A 20,458-nucleotide genomic window follows, 5' to 3' on the forward strand; every position below is an offset into this window, starting at 1 on the left:
TGATGAATCTGTAAGTTTGTATTCATTGCATAAATAATAGTTAGTTCTTTGATTGATCGCGCTTCTGTCTTTAGTATCACTTGCAATGCTTGGTTCGCAAGAGTCCCGTAGAATTCGTTCATATAGAATTTCCCCCTGTTCCAAACAGAGCCCATACTGTACTAGGTTCCATAAGAACCTAACTTGATCTTGATTCCGCAGAGGGAGCGGAAGAACAGGTTGTGCTCTCCTTCGGTCGCGCAGTCGCGCTGCCGAGCACGTCGCCGATGCAGAGCGCGGGAACAGATTGCTCTCCTTCGGTCGCACAGTCACGTGGCCGAGCACGTCGCCGCTGCATAGCGCGTGAACAGGTTGCTCCCCTTCGGTCCCGCAGTCACACTGCCGAGCATGTCGCCGCTGCAGAAGCGCGAGAACATGGTGCTAGTTCTCGCCGTTTCCGTTTCTCATGATTATTTCACAGTTAATAAGGTGCTAGCTTGCTTACGGCATCTCCAGCCGTTGGCCCCCCCAGGACGCATAAAAATCACCCCCTGAGGGCGAGCCGGCGATACACTCAGCGCTGGGGGCGGTTGTGCGCCCAGTCGTCGCCCCCAGGCGTTGAAATTGGCCCACTTTGCAGCCCAATTTCGGCGAATAAACGGCCCATATAGACGAGAATAGGCCCATATTCGGCGTGGTTTCGCCGTGTCTCGGCGTTCAATTATCAACACAATTATTTCTTATCACATATTTCATCACAGAAAAATCAAATACTTCAACAAAATAGTACAACAACAAATAGTTCAATACAAATTATATAGTTCAACAAATAAAAACTCGTATTTCATCACACGGCGTCCCCCTTGAGCCTCCATAGATGCTCAATCAAATCTTTCTGCAGTTGATAATGTACCTGTGGGTCTCGGATCTCCTGACGCATACTGAGATACGCAGTCCAAGTTGCCGGTAGCTGGTGATCAACTTCGGCTAGAGGACCCTGCCTGTAGTATGGTTCAGTGTCAAACACTGGGTCTTCTTGCTCGCTCTCGATGATCATGTTGTGCAAGATGACACAACAAGTCATAATCTCCCACATTTGATCTTTGGACCAGGTCTGAGCGGGGTACCGAACAACAGCAAATCGAGATTGGAGCACACCAAATGCCCGCTCGACATCCTTCCTGCAAGCCTCCTGAAGCTTCTCAAACCAGGCATTCTTGCCTCCTGCCACAGGGTTTGAGATCGTCTTCACAAATGTCGACCATCTCGGATAGATGCCGTCAGCTAGATAGTACCCCTTGTTGTATTGGTGCCCATTGATCTCGAAGTTCACCGGAGGAGAATGGCCCTCAACGAGCTTGGCAAAAACAGGAGAGCACTGCAGCATGTTGATGTCATTATGAGTTCCTGGCATACCAAAGAAGGAGTGCCAAATCCAAAGGTCCTGTGTGGCTACCGCCTCAAGCACCACACTGCAACCGCCTTTGGCGCCTTTGTACATCCCCTGCCAACCAAATGGGCAATTCTTTCATTTCCAATGCATGCAGTCGATGCTTCCAAGCATCCCAGGAAATCCTCTTGCTGCATTCTGGCTTAGGATCCGAGCAGTGTCTTCCGCATTGGGTGTTCTCAAGTATTGTGGCCCAAACACTGCCACCACTGCCCGATAGAACTTGTAGAAACACTCTATGCTGGTGGACTCGGCCATGCGCCCATAGTCGTCGAGTGAATCACTGGGAGCTCCATATGCAAGCATCCTCATTGCTGTCGTGCATTTCTGGATGAAGGTGAATTCAAGAGCGCCAGTGCAATCCATCTTGCACTTGAAGTAGTTGTCGAACTCCCGGATGGAATTCACAATCCTGAGGAAGAGCTTTCGGCTCATCCGATAACAGCGCAGAAATGTTCTCTCGCCATGAAGTGGAGTATCGGCGAAGTAGTCGGAGTAAAGCATGCAGTAGCCTTGGAGACGATGCCAGTTCTTTGCTTTCACCCGCCCCGGCGCCGCGCCACCTCGCCGCGGCTTTTCATTGCTCGCCAGCAGCTGGGCGAGGGCGGCGAGCACCATGAGATGCTCTTCTTCCTGGACGTCGGCCGCGGCTTCCTCCTCCAGCAGCGCGGCGAGCTCTTCCTCCTCATCCGAGTCCATCGCCGAGACAGGCAAAACGCCGAACACCTTGCGCTCGGTGGGCGTGTACCCGCCGTTAAACCGCGCCTCCGCGGCCGGAAACGGCGGCCGGAAACGCCCAGCTGCTGTGGGAGGGGCTACCGCGACGAAGCGCTGCTATTTTCCGGCGGGGAATGGCTATCTAGCGGAGTAGGGCGGCGGCCGTCGCCGGGATATAGCTAGTGGTGGCCGAGGGCGCGGGGGTGCGAGGCGAGTCGGGGGAATAAAACCTTGACTTTTCCCTGTTAGTGTGGGCCAGGCGTGCTTTTCCCTAGCGCCGGAGCCTCCAACTGCTCCCCAGCGCGCCGGGTTCGGCCTGTGACCGCCGGGCGGAAAAAAGGTCCGAACCGGCGATTTTCGGCGTCCTGGGGGCGCGACTGGGCCGTTTTTTCGGCGCCGGCGCCGAAAAAGTGGCCTGAGGGGGCCTGTTGAGGGCGCGGCTGGAGATGCCCTTAAGCTTGGTTTCAGAATTGACGGTGAAACATCACGTGCTAAATTTTTACGCAGTGTGCAGTGGCGGAGCGTGAATCAAATATTAGGAGGGGCCAAATAAGTGTATATGGCATAGAAAAGGCTAGGATGATCAGAGACGCCAGACGATTAGTAGAGCAATTAGCGGATAAGTAAGTGTATTTGGTAAATTGTCCTTTTGGAAGGAGGGGCCAGGGCCCGGAATTGTCCCCACTACGCTCCGCCACTGGCAGTGTGGTTGGGTGAGCAGTTTTTCGTAGTGCTGCAGTTTTGCATGGCAAAGCTCCTGAATTCTAAGTATCTTATTTGTTGGTGTTGATGGAGACGGCGAGCAGCAGCCGGTGTCGTCGTCGTCTGCTTCGTCTACCTTCGGCGTCCTCAACAGGATGAGCCGGCCTGCCTGCTCTTGTCGGCAGCGCAACTTGAGACAGTCTCAGGGGAGATGAGGGCGTACAAAGGAAATCGATTAATTCTGTTTCCCCTGCTCGATTGATCGTAGGCCCTAAATAGATCGTTTGCCGGCCAGAGTCTAAGCACAGATGAACAGTAGGAAATTACCAAGCTATCCTCAAACCAATCTTTGAGTCAAACACTATCAGCCGTTGGATCAACTTAATACTACCTCTTAAATTCAGTAGTATGATGTACCGTAAAAAATCTCTAATGGTAGGCCATGGAGGAGAAGAAGCGAGAGAAACCTGAAGATATGGTAAGGATGCATCTGCCAACAGGGATGCAAACAAGACTTATGACCTCAGAGCAGAGCATCCATCATTGCCAATAGGATTGGGGGAGTTGATGAGTCCAATATTTCATCACTTTTTACTCTTTATTTACACTGTGCTGTTAGGATTGTAAGCTTTGTTCAATCAATTGATCTGAAGCTAAAACCTACTCTATTTGTAGCTAGAATTAGAAAGATGTTATTCCTTCTGGCTAAGCTACTTGGCTTTGACTTCCAGACATTGATTAAGCAAGAAAGGGGATGTAAAGATAGTACTGCCAGCTTGCCAAGTGTGTAGCTAGTTAAAGATGTTATTTCTTTACTTTCTTTTCTCTATTGCATCGATTAGGATATGTTGTCATTCAAGTAAACTTGTAGCAATCTGCTTGACAAATGATTTACTTATCACGGAAGTAACTTGTAGTAGCAGTGGATTGTGGCCACGTAAAAACAGTGTATTGAAATTGTGAACCGGTGCTAAGGTTTTTTTTGTAGTTCAGTCAACATGAAGCTGTTGGTACCTGATCTCAATGCAGAGTGGAGAAAAGAGCTAACTAGTGCTAGTGATCTTCGCTTTGCACTTCATCTTATTCGAAAGTATCTCTGCCTTGGACATGGTAATTGATAACTGAAAACCATTCCCAGGTTTACCCATGGCAAAGTTTAGTTCGCGGCGATGTCATCGATAGTGAAGTTGAAGGTTATGTGGGATTTATCTTCATGTCACTCTATGGCAATGAATCACATGCTCATGTCATTTGTCCACTCTGAGAGCATCTAAAACCGGACCTCTCAAACCCGTCTCATACGTCTGGGCAAGCCGCCTGGTCACTGTCCGGTCTCGTTTTTTCGATCTAGATGGACGCCTCAAGCGGGCCTTAAACGTACGGACTGACCGGCACCCCCCATATCCAGCCCAAATATGGAGCGGATATGGGCACGCCTGGGCGCGTCCGCCTGACAAGCCCGGCCCACCACCGACACCTCAGATGTCCCACAAAAAACCCCATCGGCCTCGTCGGTCTGAAACCCTAACTCACTCACTCTCCTCTCTCGCTCCGTCATCTCCTGTCCCCTCACCGATTTTGATCGAATCCAGCGCAATGTCGAGCTTCAGCAGCCGCTCCGATGACGAGGTGGATCCGGAGTACGAGCTTGCCCTTCGCATTGCCTTGGAGTGTTCCAAGGTGGACACCGGGGGCAGCTCTGGATCTGCAGCCTCGCCGCAGCCGCCACTTCCCCGTCGGCGCATCTCGGACGCCGACGCTGGTGCCTCCCGGCCCATGGGCAACTTCGACAGGCGGCCGGCGCTATCTGCACCTCTCCTACACCGTCCCTCGCCCTGTCGGCTGCTGCTCCCCTTTGTGGGTAGCGGTGGGTGCTTGTGCTCGCCTTGCCGGCCCGGATGCGCACGCCAGAGCTCTGTCCGCCGCCGGCGTGGGCCCGCGGAGCCCGACGAGGACGAGCGGCTCCTCCAGTGGGTCTACCGCCGGTCGCTTATGATGACGGAGACAGGTGCTCGCTGGCTCCACCGAAAGAACGTGAAGGCTCTCCAGCTTGCCATGGAGCAGTCCGAGCGGGAGGTGAGGGACAAGGCGACGGAGGCGGCTCGGCTGGCCAAGCTCAGGCGCCAGCATGACCGTGTCGTCCATCGCCTCATGGCCCTCATCATCGTCGAGTCCTCCTCCGATGACGACGACGACCACGGCTCCTCGTCCGACAAATCGGACAATCCTCCCCCAGCTGCGGACTCCTACAGTAGCGCCGGAGACCGGAAGGGCAAAGGGCCGGCGGCGAGGAAATGGTGAAGGTGGCCTCTATTTATGTCTGATTATCGTTTTTAGTGTTTGAACTTGTCCGACGATGAACTGTGCCGACCTTTTGGATGATGTAGAGTGGGTTTATGTGCATTTTATTCTCTGTTTCATGCCGATTTGTTTGTATGTTGTTTGATCATGTAGAGTAGTTCATCATGTGCATGCATAGTATGAATATAGGGTACTGGATATGAGATACGCGGATGTGAAGAGACAAATTTAAGGCATGCCGGATTAATGCCTACGGATGCGTCTGCGGGCGTTTGAAAGGTCGGATTTGCTGTCCGTGGCTGTAGATGCTCCGAGGACATCATCGATGTGCGAGATGACAAGCCAGGGACATAAAATTTGGAAGTTGTCGAGAGTGCTGGGTCTGCTTCTTCAGTCTTTTTTTTTTTTGAGACAAAGCACTTTTCAGACTTTTGTTTTTGTTGACAATTCTAAAAAAAACTGAGATACCGGCCGGGCCTGAGAAGAGAAGAAAATTCACATTGGCACCGGCCGTGGCCCATTTCGTCAACACAGAAGAAAATTCCCCTCGAGCTGGGAGTCGCACCGACCGCCGCACACGGCTCTTCCTGCCCTCCCGATCTCGCCCAGCCGAGGGTTCCTCGGCGGCCAATGGCGACCACCAAGAAGAAAAGCGCATCGCTGCTGACGGAGATCCCCGACGAACTCCTGGCGGAGATCTTCCTCCGGCTGTCCGACCCGGCCGACCTCGCCCGCGCCTCTGTGGCCTGTGTCTCCTTCCGCCGGCTCGTCACCGACGGCTCCTTCCTCGTCAGCTTCCGCAGCCACCATGCCCCGCTCATCCTCGCGCTCCTCGACAGAGACGGATTCCACCCGGCCCTGCCGCCTCACCCCTCCGCTCCCGCAGCCCGCGCGCTCGCCCTCGCCGCCGACTTCACCTTCTCCTTCCTCCCCGGCCACTTCCGCTGGTTAAACCTGGACGTCCGCGACGGCCGCGTCCTCCTCTCCCGCGGGTTCGAAGAATATGGGCTGCCGGGAGTCTTCCGGGAGCTCGCGGTTTGCGACCCATTGCACCGGCGGTACGTCCTGCTTCCCCAACTGCCTGACGACCTAGCCGCTATGGTGGATCGCCTGCTCACCAGCCCTTTCCTCGTCCCCCTCAGCAATGACGAGATGGCGGCTGAGGAAGAGATGGCATTCAAGGTGATCTGTTTGGCACACGACAAAACTAAAGTGGCTGCCTTCGTCTTCTCTTCGAGCATCGGACAATGGCAAGCTGCCGCATGCATGTTTTGGAGTGATTTGGCCCTTGACATGGTTGACTCGGCCACGATGTCACGGACCAACTCTTGTTATCTCAGGCGCCATTATGCTTATGGCTGCTTCTACTGGGACTGGCTAGTGATCCACAAGAAGCAGTTGCTCGTGCTTGACACTAGAAGGATGGAGTTCTCCATTGCCAACCTCCCACCCGGAGGATGGTGCACACAAGGTGTGGCCATTGTTGAGGCAGGGGAAGGCAGGCTCGGCATGTTTGGTCTCCATGGTGAAACTGCATCTGATCTCACTTATGCCGTTGTGCGAAACTGAGGCGAGAGCCCAAGCCAGTGGCAGATGGAGAAGACAATCTCACTAGATTCTGGGTACCGGTGTTATATCAAAGCTGTAACAGAGAGATGTTTGCTATTGATGAGGACAAAAGCCTTGCCGGGCTCACCTCGACTCATTGAGTATTTCACAATGGACATCAAGACATTACAGCTACAGAGGGTTTGTGCGAAACAATGCAAGACTTGGCTGCCCGGGATAATGATATATGCCCACTTGTTTGAAACTGGGGTATATACCAACTTTCCACCATCACTGTTGCCTCCACGGACAGTTTGAAGTGGTAAACTTTTGCATCATGTTTATCCCCTTCCCTTTATAATTATTGCACAACTTGTCTAATCTGATTATATTGTTTGTTTCTAACAATTGACATTTTAAGAGAATGAGATTAGTAAGAGGAAAAAAATCATGCACCCCATGACTGTCTTGTGCATAAATTTTCATTTAACCACAAAAACACTAGGTCGCGGCAAATAGTTTTATTAGTAGTTTTGATGGTCAGTGCAATGTAGAAGTAATACAAGTGTAGACCCAGTTTACCTTTGATTGTTTGACCTTGAGAAATTTCATTTGAGTCATGCGCAACTCCCTTTTGTACACTTTTCTTTTTGATAGATACAAGGTGGCACAAAAGTTTTGTTTTAGTCAGCTTTACATATACAATTTTATCTCGTGTCGTTGTTTTGTGATAAACCTGCATAACTAGTACAGTCAGAATTGAGATCCTGAGTCAGCGCTCTAAATTAAGAACAACTTATGCTCACAAGCAACTGAAATTTTATCTCACGATGTTGTTTTATCTGAAATCAACCTTGTAAGATCAAGGGAGTGCTTATCATTGCACAGGCGACTGGAATTTTATCTCGTCGTGGTGTTCTATATGAAATCAACCTCATAAGATATATTTTACTCGCTTATCGTTGTCAATCAACTGAAATTCTTCTTTATCGCAGTCGATTTCTCCACCACTCTTTGATCCTCATATCATGGTTGTCCTCCTAATTTCAAAGCAAAACCCCCAGATTATTTCTTTCTTTCTTTTTAATATGTCTGGCTATGTATCCCACTTGTATTGCAGACACTGAAGTAAGTTCCTGCAGTGACATGTTTCGAATTCAGTTGAGATTAATATTACGCTATTTTTGCGATACGACCTAAATACCTAAGATTTTAATCTTTTAAGCTTGTATAACTCTTGAATTAGTAGTATTCATGAATTGGGCAGACGATCTTCTGTGTTGTCTGAGCTTTTTGTCTTGTCTATCCAGATTCAGTGTGCAGACGTTATCAGATCAGCTTTCTGAGTTCAAAGCAACGGTGGTTTTGATAGCGTGCAGTTCTTGCAGATGTGATCACCGTTTCTGACAAGTTGGCACGTACCACTCTATAGTATTTTCACTTGGCTGTCGTCATGTGTATGCTGTTCTTGTTTTCATGCAACTTCTACCTTCGTTACTGTAACATCAATGTGCCTGCTCTGTACCTAAGAATGTGGTAGTGAAACTAAAAGTTTCAGTCAATCAACAACCGTGGTAGAGCTAGCTGATGTACATTTGTAAGTTGGGTCTTTCCCCCCAACTATGAGAGATTCTGAAAACGTCACTGTGCCGCGGTGGTTTCAGGTGCTTGTGCATAATTCTGTGAGGTGAATTTTGTACTTCTGTCCTTTTTATGACTCGCTCACTTTTGTACTGGGACGGCACTTGGTTCTCGCTACCAATACACCAAGTTTCTTTCCCTTTTCCAGTTGAATTTTGTTGTACTTCTATGTGCCTATGTTCCAATTTTGCATGACTTAAAGTGTATTATTTATACATGTTGATGGGCCTCTGTCTGGCTAGTATTCCAACTTGTGTTTCAAATTCCAATTCTAAGCACATTGAAGTGAGAGTTTGCAGTCACACATTTCAGATTCAGCTGAGACCAGTATTAACAATGTGATATGTGCTACCTAAGCTCCTATAATTTGTTCCTTTTAGCCTGTATAAGAGTCTTGAATTTGGACCCAAGTTTCTTCTCTGGTGTCTAAACTCCTGTCATGTTTGTCCAGATTCAGAGGAGTCATCATCAGATCAACTTTTAGAGTTCAAAGTGATCGCTGTTTTGATAGCGTGGAGTTGTCACCATATGTGACCACCTTGCTGACAAGATGGCACATGAAAATCTACAGAATTTCACTTGCCTATGTTCTTGTTTTGATGCTACTTAAAAGTACTTGTTGTATGTTTACTGTTTGCATAGTTGTGGGCTGCTCAACCTGAAAGTGAACATATATATGTTTCTTCTCAACCTGAAAGTGCGTATGTGTATATATGTGTTTGGTTAGTTTTTGTGGTGCATGTATCAATGGATGTGAGCTGGAGATTGTTCGGATCTGGTTCTGGGCATATTTTTCTTTTTCTACTTGAGAAGATGACTGTGGAACAAAACAAAAAGAGCCAAAGACAATGAAATTAACAGTAAACAATGATTGTGTTGGATCTGGGTCTGGGAATCTTTTCCTTTTTCTTGTTTGGAGCTATCGTTTGTGAAAAACTACCATGATTGTGTTGAAGCTGAATCTTATGATTTTTTTTAACTCAGTCAGTTGGTCTATGATGGACACGATTTTGATTCAGTCAGTTGGTCTACGATGGACATGATTCTTCATTCCCATGGCTTCAGGAACGCATGATGTGCATGGATTTGATCTCCCCTTAGCAGTGGCAACAATGTTGTGCTCCTTAATGGTGTTCCTGGGAATGTATTGAGTGTAATAATGAACAGTGTCATGGTGACCCTGTGTCCTCATATATCTACCTAATCGTTGGTGATCTTACCCTGTATTGATTGCACCTCCTTATTGGTGACTTTGCCAGCCCGCCATTGAGTATTTCGGTGAAACTCTCATCCTACTGAGGGTTGATATCGACCAAATCCGTAGACTTAAAGCAACCCTTGGTTTCTTCTCTACCGTAACGAGACTTGAAATCAACTAGCATAATTACTTTTCTGCCCGCGCCTGATCAGGCCGCTTTGCTCGCGATAGCACTCTCGGTTGCCCCATATCGTCATTCCCTCAGACATATCCTAGTCTCCCTCTATTTGACCAAAAACTTCCGGTGAGTGCTGTTGACTTCCTCCGTTAAAACTGAAAAGCAAACTCCCAGTTGTCGTACACATGCATTGTACCTAGGTGACATGCTCAGACTACCCTCAGGGATCCTCTCTGCGATGTTGTCATATAGAATGCTCGTCCCACCTCTCTCGAAGGGTGTCATGAGCAAGGAAAGAAGGAGAAGGACCGTGATCCACCTATAAGATACAACTTCGGCAAGAACAACAAGGAGCTTATTAGAGGACGATGCGGATGAGGTCAAAGAGAATCCATCAAGGAGGAAAACAAATGGACAAAACTCTGATCCAATCTAGTAGGAGTGAAAGTGGATTGGATAATGTGCAACCAAAACCATTTCCGAATTCGAAGGTTATGCTAGGGTAAGATATCTTGACATCCAAACAAATTTGTTTTGAATACGAGTCTCATTCCTGCAATATGTTATATGATACAATATGTTGACATATGACAACATAGGATAAGCAAAATAATTCAACCTTTTCAATATTATAATGAAATTCGTGATTTTATCTCCTTCACAAGATGACACAAATGCTTGTTAGTATTCCATTTTGGATTTATTGCCTTATAGTGTTTTATGTGTGCTTAATGTGTACATATAAGTATTGGACCATGGTATCGTCGCATTATTCCTGCATTTGTTTCAGGATTTCCGGTGATGCGCTTTCAGTGGGGGGAGACATTCCCGTCGACAACGAGGCACCTACGATGACTTTGTAAATCTCAATATGATATGATGGCTCAATCTCTCGAAGGTGCTCATACGGGTAGGGTGTGTCTGTACTATGTTAAAAAAAAGCGAGACATTACACACTAATTTATTTAGTGAGGCATTGCTCAGAACGTTGTACCGTGCTATTTTTCTAGTGGTCTAAACACACTATAAAACCGGGAGTGAATTGTATTCAAAAATCAAGAGTGAACCAAAGAAAAAACAGGACACATATCGCTCATGTACACTAATTTATTCAGTGAGACACCATATCTTCTATCAAATCCTCAATGGAGTAGGCTTTGTATTTTCCTGTTGAGGTGTTGGGCCTCCTCAAAATAATGCTCTTCTTAATTTATACATTTTTTCGGGAACTTAATTTATAAATATAATAAGCCAAAGCTTGGCCTCCATTTCAAATCAAAAAGAAAAAAAGAGTAGAAGGGGGATATATCCGCAACCTGACACTCCATTGAGGATTCATCAGCCATCTGAATCTTCTTATCCTGATTCCTGCCCCCCTAAGCTTACCTTTCCATTCATATGGCTTAAGTTGGAACATTCCAAATAAAAAGATGCCTTAAGTTATGAAATGGAAGTAGTTGCATCAAGTTTCGAACAAAAAGAAAGAAGAAGAAGGAGATGCATGGCACCACTTCAGGGTCAAGGAAAAGACCTACACTCAAGCAAGGGAAATCACCTAGGTAAGAGTAGACTATAGGACCCACGTATATACAAATTTCAGCATGCTGTCCGGCAAGGCAAGGTGAGGTATCCTTTCCTTTCCTTCGTCTCCACCGCAGATATGGTATCTCTCTCATCTCACGTCCTCGGTCCTCAAGTAAAATTCTCACGTCTATATATACATATATGAATGTATCCAAGCTGCAATCCAACCACGACTCGGCTCGCATTCAAGCAACGATAGGAGCAAGTGCAAAAGCAAAGCAAGAGATGGAGGCTGCTGGGCATCGCTCTCGCGTCGTGGCTGAAGTCGACCCCCGCAGCGAATGGGTTCATGGGGATGAGTTCCACACGCTCATCGTCGACGTCTCAGGTACCGCTGCATGCTGCTTTTGCCATCATTCCTGCATGCAGGAACTGAACCCACTCGTTCCACACATGTTCTCGCATATCGACACGCATGCGGCATGCCCGTTGTTGCAGGATTTACCAGGGACCAGCTCAAGGTCCAGGTGGAGTCGTCGGGGAGCCTCAAGATCGGCGGCGAGCGCGCCCTCAACGGAGGCCGGCAGTGGTGCCACTTCCTGAAGCGGTTCGACCTCCCCGGCGTCTTGGACGCCGCGGCGATCAAGGTCCAGCTCGACAAGGGAGTCCTCTACGTCCAGGTGCCCCGTTCCACCGACGACAGCCAAGAGGACGCGCTGCGAGAAGAGGAGGACGCCGGCCTGTCCTGGAGCGGCGGCCACACGGCGGCGTGGCGGGCCGATGAGCACCCGGCGTGGCGTCTGGCCAAGAGCCTGGGCGAGCACCGATACGTCGTCCTGAACGTCGTGCTCGCCGTCGTGCTCCTCTGGCTCGTCGCGTTCGCCAACAGCAAGCAGAGCGGTGGGCAGATCAAGAACGAATGAGGCAAGCGACACACATGCACGCACAGCGGGACAGTCGTACAGCACAACATATCGATGTAATCATTTAGTACGTCACAGGATCCGCTTCCATATACTCCGCTGATAAAAGGGAATAAGAACCATGTAAATAGGCAGGATTTGGAACGCGGGATTGTTCAAATCCAAGTCTCAAGATATCAACCACTATCGGATATAAAGACATATATACTACTACTACATATGGTCCCACTTTACTGGCTCTGTATCAAGTTCTTGCATTGATTTATCAAAAAAAAAAAAGTTCTTGCATTGATGATCTGAAATGAGTTCAATGTAACCACAGACTATAGTATCATTTAAGGTCTGTAAAACTTGTAGGCCAACTTGTGATTAGCTCATGACCTCATGTCCTTTGCATTGCATCCTGTGATTTACTGATCTGCTACTCTTCCTCCACAGCAGCAAGAAGACCAAGTGATGTGATCGGCCACCCTATTTATGTATTCCCAGACATCTAGTACCATGTGCTTCAGCTAGAACCTTCATTTACATTGTGTGTTTGTAATAACAGCGTTCGAGTACGAGTGCAGACAGTGTGTCCTTATAATGATCGCTTCTCTTATGCAAGTTATTCTCTTGTCTGTATATGGATCACCTAAGTTGTTTATTTGAATCTTATAAGCTAGTATTTGAAAAGGCAAGATTTGTCTATGTTTCAGCAACCAACTGAACTGAACTGAACCGGCTGTAGGTGCCTCGAGATGTCAGATTCAGATCTCTGAATTTCAGGAGCACCTTGGTCGACCGCTTGGGTTTGTTCATACTAGTATGCTAGCTTAACTGGGCGTATAATTAATTGTGGTAACTGAAGTTCAATTTTGCAACGGTTGCCCTCCTTCGACCAAGCAATGTGAGAAGTGTGTAGCAGTTGATATGTGTTGCTGTGTAGGTGGTTCAGTGGTTGCAGGTGACCACGTTCAACCTTGCCGTCAATGAGCTCCTCTTCAACTCATTTCTGCGCTCGGTGAGGCGGCGACGTGCACCACCGCCTACCATGCCCCTCCCTTCTTGGTTGTGGCCGTCTCGCGCGCTCCGGTTTGTTCGATTTTTCAGGTTCGAACGCCGTGGGCTTTCTCTGAGCGCTACAAACAAGGCTAGGCCGCACAAGCACGTGCCCGACCGCGGCCCGTCATCGTCTGTCGCGGTCTCTCAAATGGGCGTGTTTCCTGTGTGATCCACATTGTGTCGAACTGTCGCCAACCACCGACGCTTCACACACGGACGACCGACCGACTGACCAAGTAGCCCCATTTCAGCGGTAGGCAGAGGGGTTCTGGTCCCAGTTTTGGAAACCTCATACAACGGCTTTTCTGGGTTTTTATAGTTTGTTTGTTTCATAAATTTACTAGTTTCAAAAAGTGCTCTGAATTTCGAAAAGTTTTCTTCTTTGAAAAAATGTTCAGCATTTTCAGAAAATGCTGGGGTTTCTAGATATCGTTTCGAATTTCAAAAGCTAATCTTATTTCTGAGCAAAAAAATATTTACTAATGAGCAATTAAAAATACATGATGTTTTCAAAAGAATTTCAGTTTCAAAATTAGTTCACAAATACAAAAAAATGTTCATGCTTTCCACCAAATGTTAAGAATTTGAAAAAAAAAACATACTCGTGGTCCCTATTTTTTTCAAAGTTCAGAAAATGTTTAAAAAGTTTTAAAATTAATTTTTTCTCACATTAAGAAAATCCATAAATTTCCAACAAAATCGCTTTTTTTCATAAAATGTTCGGAAATATCAAATATTTATTCATGTTTTCCAAAAATATTGACTTTTTACCAATTTCATATTTTCCAAAATGCTCAGAATAAAAATGACTCCTACAGTACTCAGATCGCTGCAGTACCGGTACAAAAAAAAAGAACAAGAAGAATACACACAGCAGGGAAGTGTGTTACATGGGCCGACCTGCTCGAACTCGCCTAGACGAATGCTTGACTACTCAAATGGGCTCAAGATTGTGTCAAAGAAGTGCGCTTGGGAGGATGATGGGTCCACCAGAATGATTCATATTGTAGGGCTGCTCGGGGGGTCTGGTGCTCTCAGGACCTCCTATTCTTCGCGTTAACTGACAAGTTATCACTAAAAATTAAGGTGCACCCATAGCCCCTTTCTTGAGCTACATGCACTCCGGAGGCACAAAGCTTTTCTCGACTATTATAGGTCTCACCTCACTTAGCTTTTCCGGTGTTGTTTGTGCCGATCAAAGAATTGTGTTGTTTTACAATTTGTTTCTTTTTTAATGGCCTTTTGGTTTACTCTAGTTTTTAGTCGGTTTGTAATTACTAACATGAAAATATTAACAACTTTAAACAAAAGAATGAATTTTTCAATATTCCAAACTTTTTTGTTTTGTGAAAGTTTTATCAATAGTGTGAATATATTTAAAGTTTGTGAATATTGTTTTTACATTTTCAAACAACCAAAACATCTTTTAAGTTCGGGGAACACTCTTAAAAGAAAATAAAAACTAAAAGAGATAGATGACAGATGAAAATAATAAAAGTCAAAATTTTAAAAAAGGATAGAATAAAGAATTAAAGAAGAAAACCTAAAAACGAAAATGTCTAAAAACCAATAGAAAATAGAGGGAAACAAAAACCGAACGAGAACATAGCAAAAGCTTCCCAAAACCAGAAAATTTAGACCTAAAATAGGAAATCAATGTATGCTAACTGGGTCGGCCCAAGCCACTAGCTCTATGGGCTAGTTGACAATTTGCTGCAGAGAGCGGTAAATAGGATTTTCGCTGGACTATTGGGGAGCTCCTATTCGACGCGTTTTGCGTCGAATAGCCGAGCAAACTCACAGACAACGCTATGTTGGGCCGGCCCATTTGCGGGTGCGGTAGCAAACGGCGCAAACTGAAAATCCCGCAAAAAATGAAGTGCGCTAGCTAGGGATCCAACTCCCGCCCTCCCGCTCGTGAGCGCATGTAGCTAGCCAGGGGAGATGACAGCAGTTGTTGTCTAGTTGTCTAAAAAAAAAGCAGTTGTTGTCTAGGACACAGCCCGAAATATTCAAGAACTAACATCGGCGCCAGATTCTGAAGCATTTTTTGAAAATTATAAAAGCGAACATTTTTGTACTGTAGCGCCTGGAACTGTAGCGCCTGGAAAATTTAGACCTAAAATAGGAAATCAAATTTGCGATTTTTTTCTGAATTTATGAACAAAAATTGAAATAGCAACTTTTTTAACTTCTGAACAAATTTTGTATAGCAAGAACATTTTCTGAATTTTTGAACAGAATTTTAAAACGGGAACATTTTTCGTAAAAGCACGAACAGTTTTATAAATTGTGAACCAAAACTGAAAACAGGAACATTTTTAGAACTTCTGAACAAATTTTGAATAGCAATAACATTTTCTAAATTCTAAAAAAAAATTGAATATCTGAACAAAATTTTGAAACGGGAACATTTTAGATAAAAGCACGAACATTTTTTTATTTCTGAACCAAAATTGAAAACAGGAACATTTTTCAAACTACTGCACAATTTTTGAAAAAGCACAAAGATCTTTTTAAAAAGCAAACATTTTTTGAATTTCTGAACAAAATTCGAAAGCGGAAACATTTTTTAAAATTTTGAACAATTGATGATAGGTGAAAACATATTTACAAATTTTCGAACATTTTTCCAACACACAAAATAATTTTGAAAAAAAGAAAAATAATACAGAAAAGGAAAAAGGAAAAAAATAAAAAGAAAAAGGAGAGGAAAAAATAAATATGGCAAAATAAAAAAATAAAAGAAAACAGAAAAATAAAAAATAAAAGAGAAAAGAGAAAACTTGCTTAAGGAACCTTCTAGAAGGTTCCCAAAAAGATAAAAACCGCTCTCCCGCACAGAATAAGAAGAAATGAAGTGGGCCGTGGCCCATTAGCAAGTGTGGCAGTGATTATCCTTCTGTTTTTTTCTGTGTCGTCTTTCTCTTTGGTTATCCTTCTTTTCGGTTTAATGTCGGAAACGAGTTTACGACAATCATTTGTGTATGTGAGTTTTTTTGTGGTCCACTTTCTTTTTTTGTTTTTCAGGTTTTCAATCCTTTTTCTTTTCTTTTCTTTTCTTTTCTTTTCTTTGTTTTCTTAACTTCTTTTAAAATTTTGCCATTTTATATTTGTTCTCTTAATAATTTTTTCGCTTATAAATATATGAATATTTTCTTTCAACAATGTGTCTACATTTTTTAATGTGGTAAATTTATATCTTGAAAAAGTTTAAAACATTAGTGACTAAATATTATATCTTTAATTTTAAAAATATTGGGTGAACATTTTCCAAAATTGCGCAATGAAACTTAAAATTTCATGAATATTGCTTTCAATGTGTGAGTATTTATTAAATTCTATGAGCATATTGTTAATATACAATTTAATTCTTAAAATATATAAAAAATATGAAATGTCATGGACATTTATTTAAAATGCATGAATAATATTTAAATTTTATCAATGTTCTTCTAAATACATAGAACTTAATATGCGAACAGTTTTTTAGAAAACTGTGAACCATATTATAAAATGACAGGAAAAAATATTATAGTATTTTTTGCCCAAGCACACTAATACTTATCAAAGAGAAAGAAAAAGTTCAAAAAACATAAGCGCGTATGCTAGGTCATTGCAGACGTGTGCCTCCTTAGCCACGCTTGGGTCAAAGCATTTACTTGCGCAACAAGCCAAGCAAGTGTAGCGGTCGCATGTCACGGTGGGCATTAAACCCGATACACGAAGCAGAAACCTGTACCTATATAACCCGAACCGGAACACCATAACGGGGTAGCAAATCTAAAAATCTGAAATTCGGGTTTGTACTTGGGGTACCCGAACAACCCGAAAAAACGGATTTATACATTGGCAAGTGCAAGTGATGAACGTGTGTAGAACGTGGACAGGGTGGATGCACTAACTCAAGACTTGGTTTCGCTACTGAAAACAGAGTGACGGCTAAGCCAAATTATACACTAAACTGAAGCCAAATACACTAGTGAAGACAGTGTGATGGCTAAACTGAAACCATAGAACATTGTTGTGAAAAAATCATTTATCTAATTTTTAAAAGTGTTCATCCCATATTTAGAAAGTGTCAATGCTATTTAAAAAAGTTTTCTCAAGTTTTAGAAAATGTTTGAACCATACAAAAAGAATTATTTGACATTTCCAAGCTATTCACACTTTTCAAGAAAATGTACGAGGCATTTTGAAAAATGTTATACAATGTAAAAAATGTTTGTATGATTCAAAAAAAAAGTTTTGAGCACTTCTAAAACAACGTACGTTACACATAAAGAGCTACGAGCAAAAGGCATATCAAGGAAAAGCAAAAGAGAAGTCACAACCATTCAGACATGCCCCATGGAGAATGGAGGCTATAGAGTCTGCTCGCAAGCTCCATGTTTGCAATGCTATAGAAACTAAACCATAGCAGCTCATCCACAATTTGACATGCATTACAGATGAACTCATCAAAAAAATCTTAATGGAACATATTAACTAACTCATCCACTCATACGGAGAAAAGCTAGCTCTCTCAGCTGCTGATAGACCATATGACTAACATAACCTGACCGCCAATCTCAAACATAAGTGCAAATCTTGTAGCAAGCACAATAGGTACATATGATGCACAATACAGACATATCAAACTAAATCAGCACTATCTTGAAATTTTGCCATCCAACTCCAGGTGTATGACCCAAGAAAGATCAGAGCAACTAGAGAGCAAGCTTAAATCTGCAGACATCTATTTAGATAGAAATTTGAAGCTACCACAGTTGATGCAATGGGAATCTTTCCTATCCCAGTTTCTTAGGAAGGAGCTGGTAATCTTTCCTATCCCAATTTCTTAGGAATGGGGCATGCACTAAATTGCATAGTACAATATAGCTTAAGAATAACGGAAGAGAAGCTGCTTATTTGTGCCCCCCGCAAGAATCCTAGAGCCATCTTATTGTGGTTTGGAAACAATATACAGAAAATTTAGCAGACCATAACAAGTGACCATATCTTTTCTTGGAAACAGGACATTGTAAATAAGGAAAGCTCATAAAGAGCCTTCAAACATCAACTTGCAGTTTATGCAACATTCTTGGTTTGAACATTCTTGTATAAGTGCAAAGTATGACTAAAGTTGCACCATATGAAGATGCAAGCGTGAAAGCCATTTTATCTCCTAAGATATGGAACAACAAAGATTATCTTTCCAAAGTAGTATGTATTCTTTTTATGTTCATAAATGGAGGCCCTCATAAGATAAAATTGTTAAACATATATGGAAAACTAAACCATGAATTGGCTGCCTCACCTAGCTAGTTTTACAAGGCAATCAAGACCTATAGCACAAAACCCAAGTCTATATATAACCATGTGAGTAGAACAAGCAAATTGCAACCAATGACAACAAAAAATACTATGATTACGCTTACCAGTTGATCAAATAGTTGGTTCTGATAATAGGCATGAGAAGCTAAGGTAGGGGTGGCGCGTCTGCGATCAAAGAAATTTACCATCTTCGTACAGACCTCGGCAATTCCACAAGTTTTTTCATCCATTTAGTAATAATCAACATTCTCAAACTCAATGCCAAGCGGAGTGCCTTGCAAGAACAAGAATCCCTCAGCTGCACCCACAATGGACATGGAATAGTCATGATACTCCCAGCTAGTTGTATGATCTTCTCCAGCTTCCATTCATGAGAATTATCCTGCAGAGTGGTATGGTGGAGAGCATACCCGAGTTGATAAACAAGAGAAAACATCTCAATGGCTCCTTCCTACCCACCACAACTACATTTGGACACCGATGATCAAAGCTCGGGTCAATGTCTCTGAGGTGCCGATGGTAGCCGGTGAGAAAATTGACCGTTGAAAAATTCAAAGTGTGTGTGTCCGACACCATCAAATGGTCACTCCAAAACCAAAAAATGTGTCCAATAGAAGCAGTCGTGTACAGAGTCAAAACAGACCATGTCATCTAAATAAGGGAGGATGGGGGACTCGACCATACACCATTGCATAGTTGTGGACGAGAAGACAAAGAGGATGAGATTCATTTGGTATCTTGCTATGCATATCACCTTGAAGGGCTCCTCCTTGTTTTCGTTGCTGGTGTTGGGAGCAAGCACATGTTCAAATTCCCAAAGGTAATCTCGCGGCTAGAAATCATTTCCTCAGGTATGGTTGGAAGCACCACATATATGTTGGATAGGGGGTCACAGATAGCAAGGTGAAAGTTAGCGGTGTTGCAACGCTCCCGTTTGGTCCATGCGAGGCGGCGACCTTCATCAAAGAAGTCAATGAGCTCCCTAATCTCAATGAGGATGCTTACTTCGGAGACTTCTTCAGAGTAGCTCCAGTTGTTGACGCACGGGGTTGGAGGGAGATCTAATCGAGGAGGACCCGACCATTACGGGAGTCGCAAGGGCACTAGCGGGGGCGTTCCTCGGTGGGCGGGGCTTAGAAGGAGGTACAAACAATGGTCGGGACAAAGGAGAAATCCCCGGCGCGCAGGGTGATGGCGCTGGCAAGCGGGGACGGAGGCGTGCAGAGCCTGGGTGGGGCGGAGTCTGGTTGCATCCATGAATCCAAGGCTGGGAGGCTGGTGGAGCGCGCGAAAGTGGTGGTGGAAGGTGCGGCCTTTGATGATGCGGTAGAATGTGGCGCACATGGAGGAGGCGCGGGAGAGTGTGTTTAGGGTAGGAAGGCGGAGGAAGATCTCCCCCATGAGCTCATCGAGGATGGGTACAGAGGCCGATTGGGGCAATGCCATCACGACCGAGGTGGAGGAAGGGGATCTAGGGTTACAGTTGGGGAAAAATATTTGGGAGCAACTACTGGTTAGAAGAGGGGGCTCCTATGAAACCATTTCCTTTCGAGAACATTATTTAGTTGACCTCTTATTGCAGTTTGGAAGCAATATACATAAAAATTAGTAGACCATAACAAGTGACCGTGACCCTATCTTTTTGTGGAAATGGGACATGGTAAGTAAGGAAAGCTCATAAAGAGCAGGTTATGCAACATTCATGTATAAGTGCAAAGTATGACTAAAAATGTACCATATGAAAATGCAAGAATGAAAGCCATTTTCTCTCCTAAGATATGGAACAACAAATATTGTATTTCCAATGTAGTACGTAATCCTTTTTTTTCATAGATGGAGGCCCTCCTAAGATATAATTGTTAAACATACACGGAAAACTAAACCATGAATTGGCTGCCTCACCTAGCTAGTTTGACAAGGCAATCAAGCCCAATAGA

General features: G+C 44.5%; 1 protein-coding gene and 1 pseudogene across 1 annotated transcript; one reads left to right on the plus strand and one right to left on the minus strand.

Annotated features, from left to right (window-relative positions):
• Positions 1 to 11,446: 11,446 nt before the first annotated feature.
• Positions 11,447 to 12,377, plus strand: LOC125521778 (22.0 kDa heat shock protein-like). Its single transcript, XM_048686842.1, has 2 exons — positions 11,447 to 11,626; positions 11,737 to 12,377. The coding sequence occupies exons 1-2, from the start codon at positions 11,524 to 11,526 to the stop codon at positions 12,159 to 12,161; spliced, it is 528 nt and encodes a 175-aa protein (XP_048542799.1). The 5' UTR covers positions 11,447 to 11,523; the 3' UTR covers positions 12,162 to 12,377.
• Positions 12,378 to 18,632: 6,255 nt separating this feature from the next.
• LOC125524879 lies at positions 18,633 to 19,967 on the minus strand (annotated as a pseudogene).
• Between the last annotated feature and the right edge of the window lie 491 nt (positions 19,968 to 20,458).

Source organism: Triticum urartu, chromosome 7 (genome assembly GCF_003073215.2).
Source record: "Triticum urartu cultivar G1812 chromosome 7, Tu2.1, whole genome shotgun sequence".
Classification (NCBI taxonomy): Eukaryota; Viridiplantae; Streptophyta; class Magnoliopsida; order Poales; family Poaceae; genus Triticum; species Triticum urartu.

Excerpts from the sequence above, each read along its gene's own strand:
- LOC125521778 (XM_048686842.1), top strand. The coding sequence starts at position 11,524 with ATGGAGGCTGCTGGGCATCGCTCTCGCGTCGTGGCTGAAGTCGACCCC. Across the intron at positions 11,627-11,736 it reads GCTCATCGTCGACGTCTCAG|GATTTACCAGGGACCAGCTC; the intron begins GTACCGCTGCAT and ends CCGTTGTTGCAG.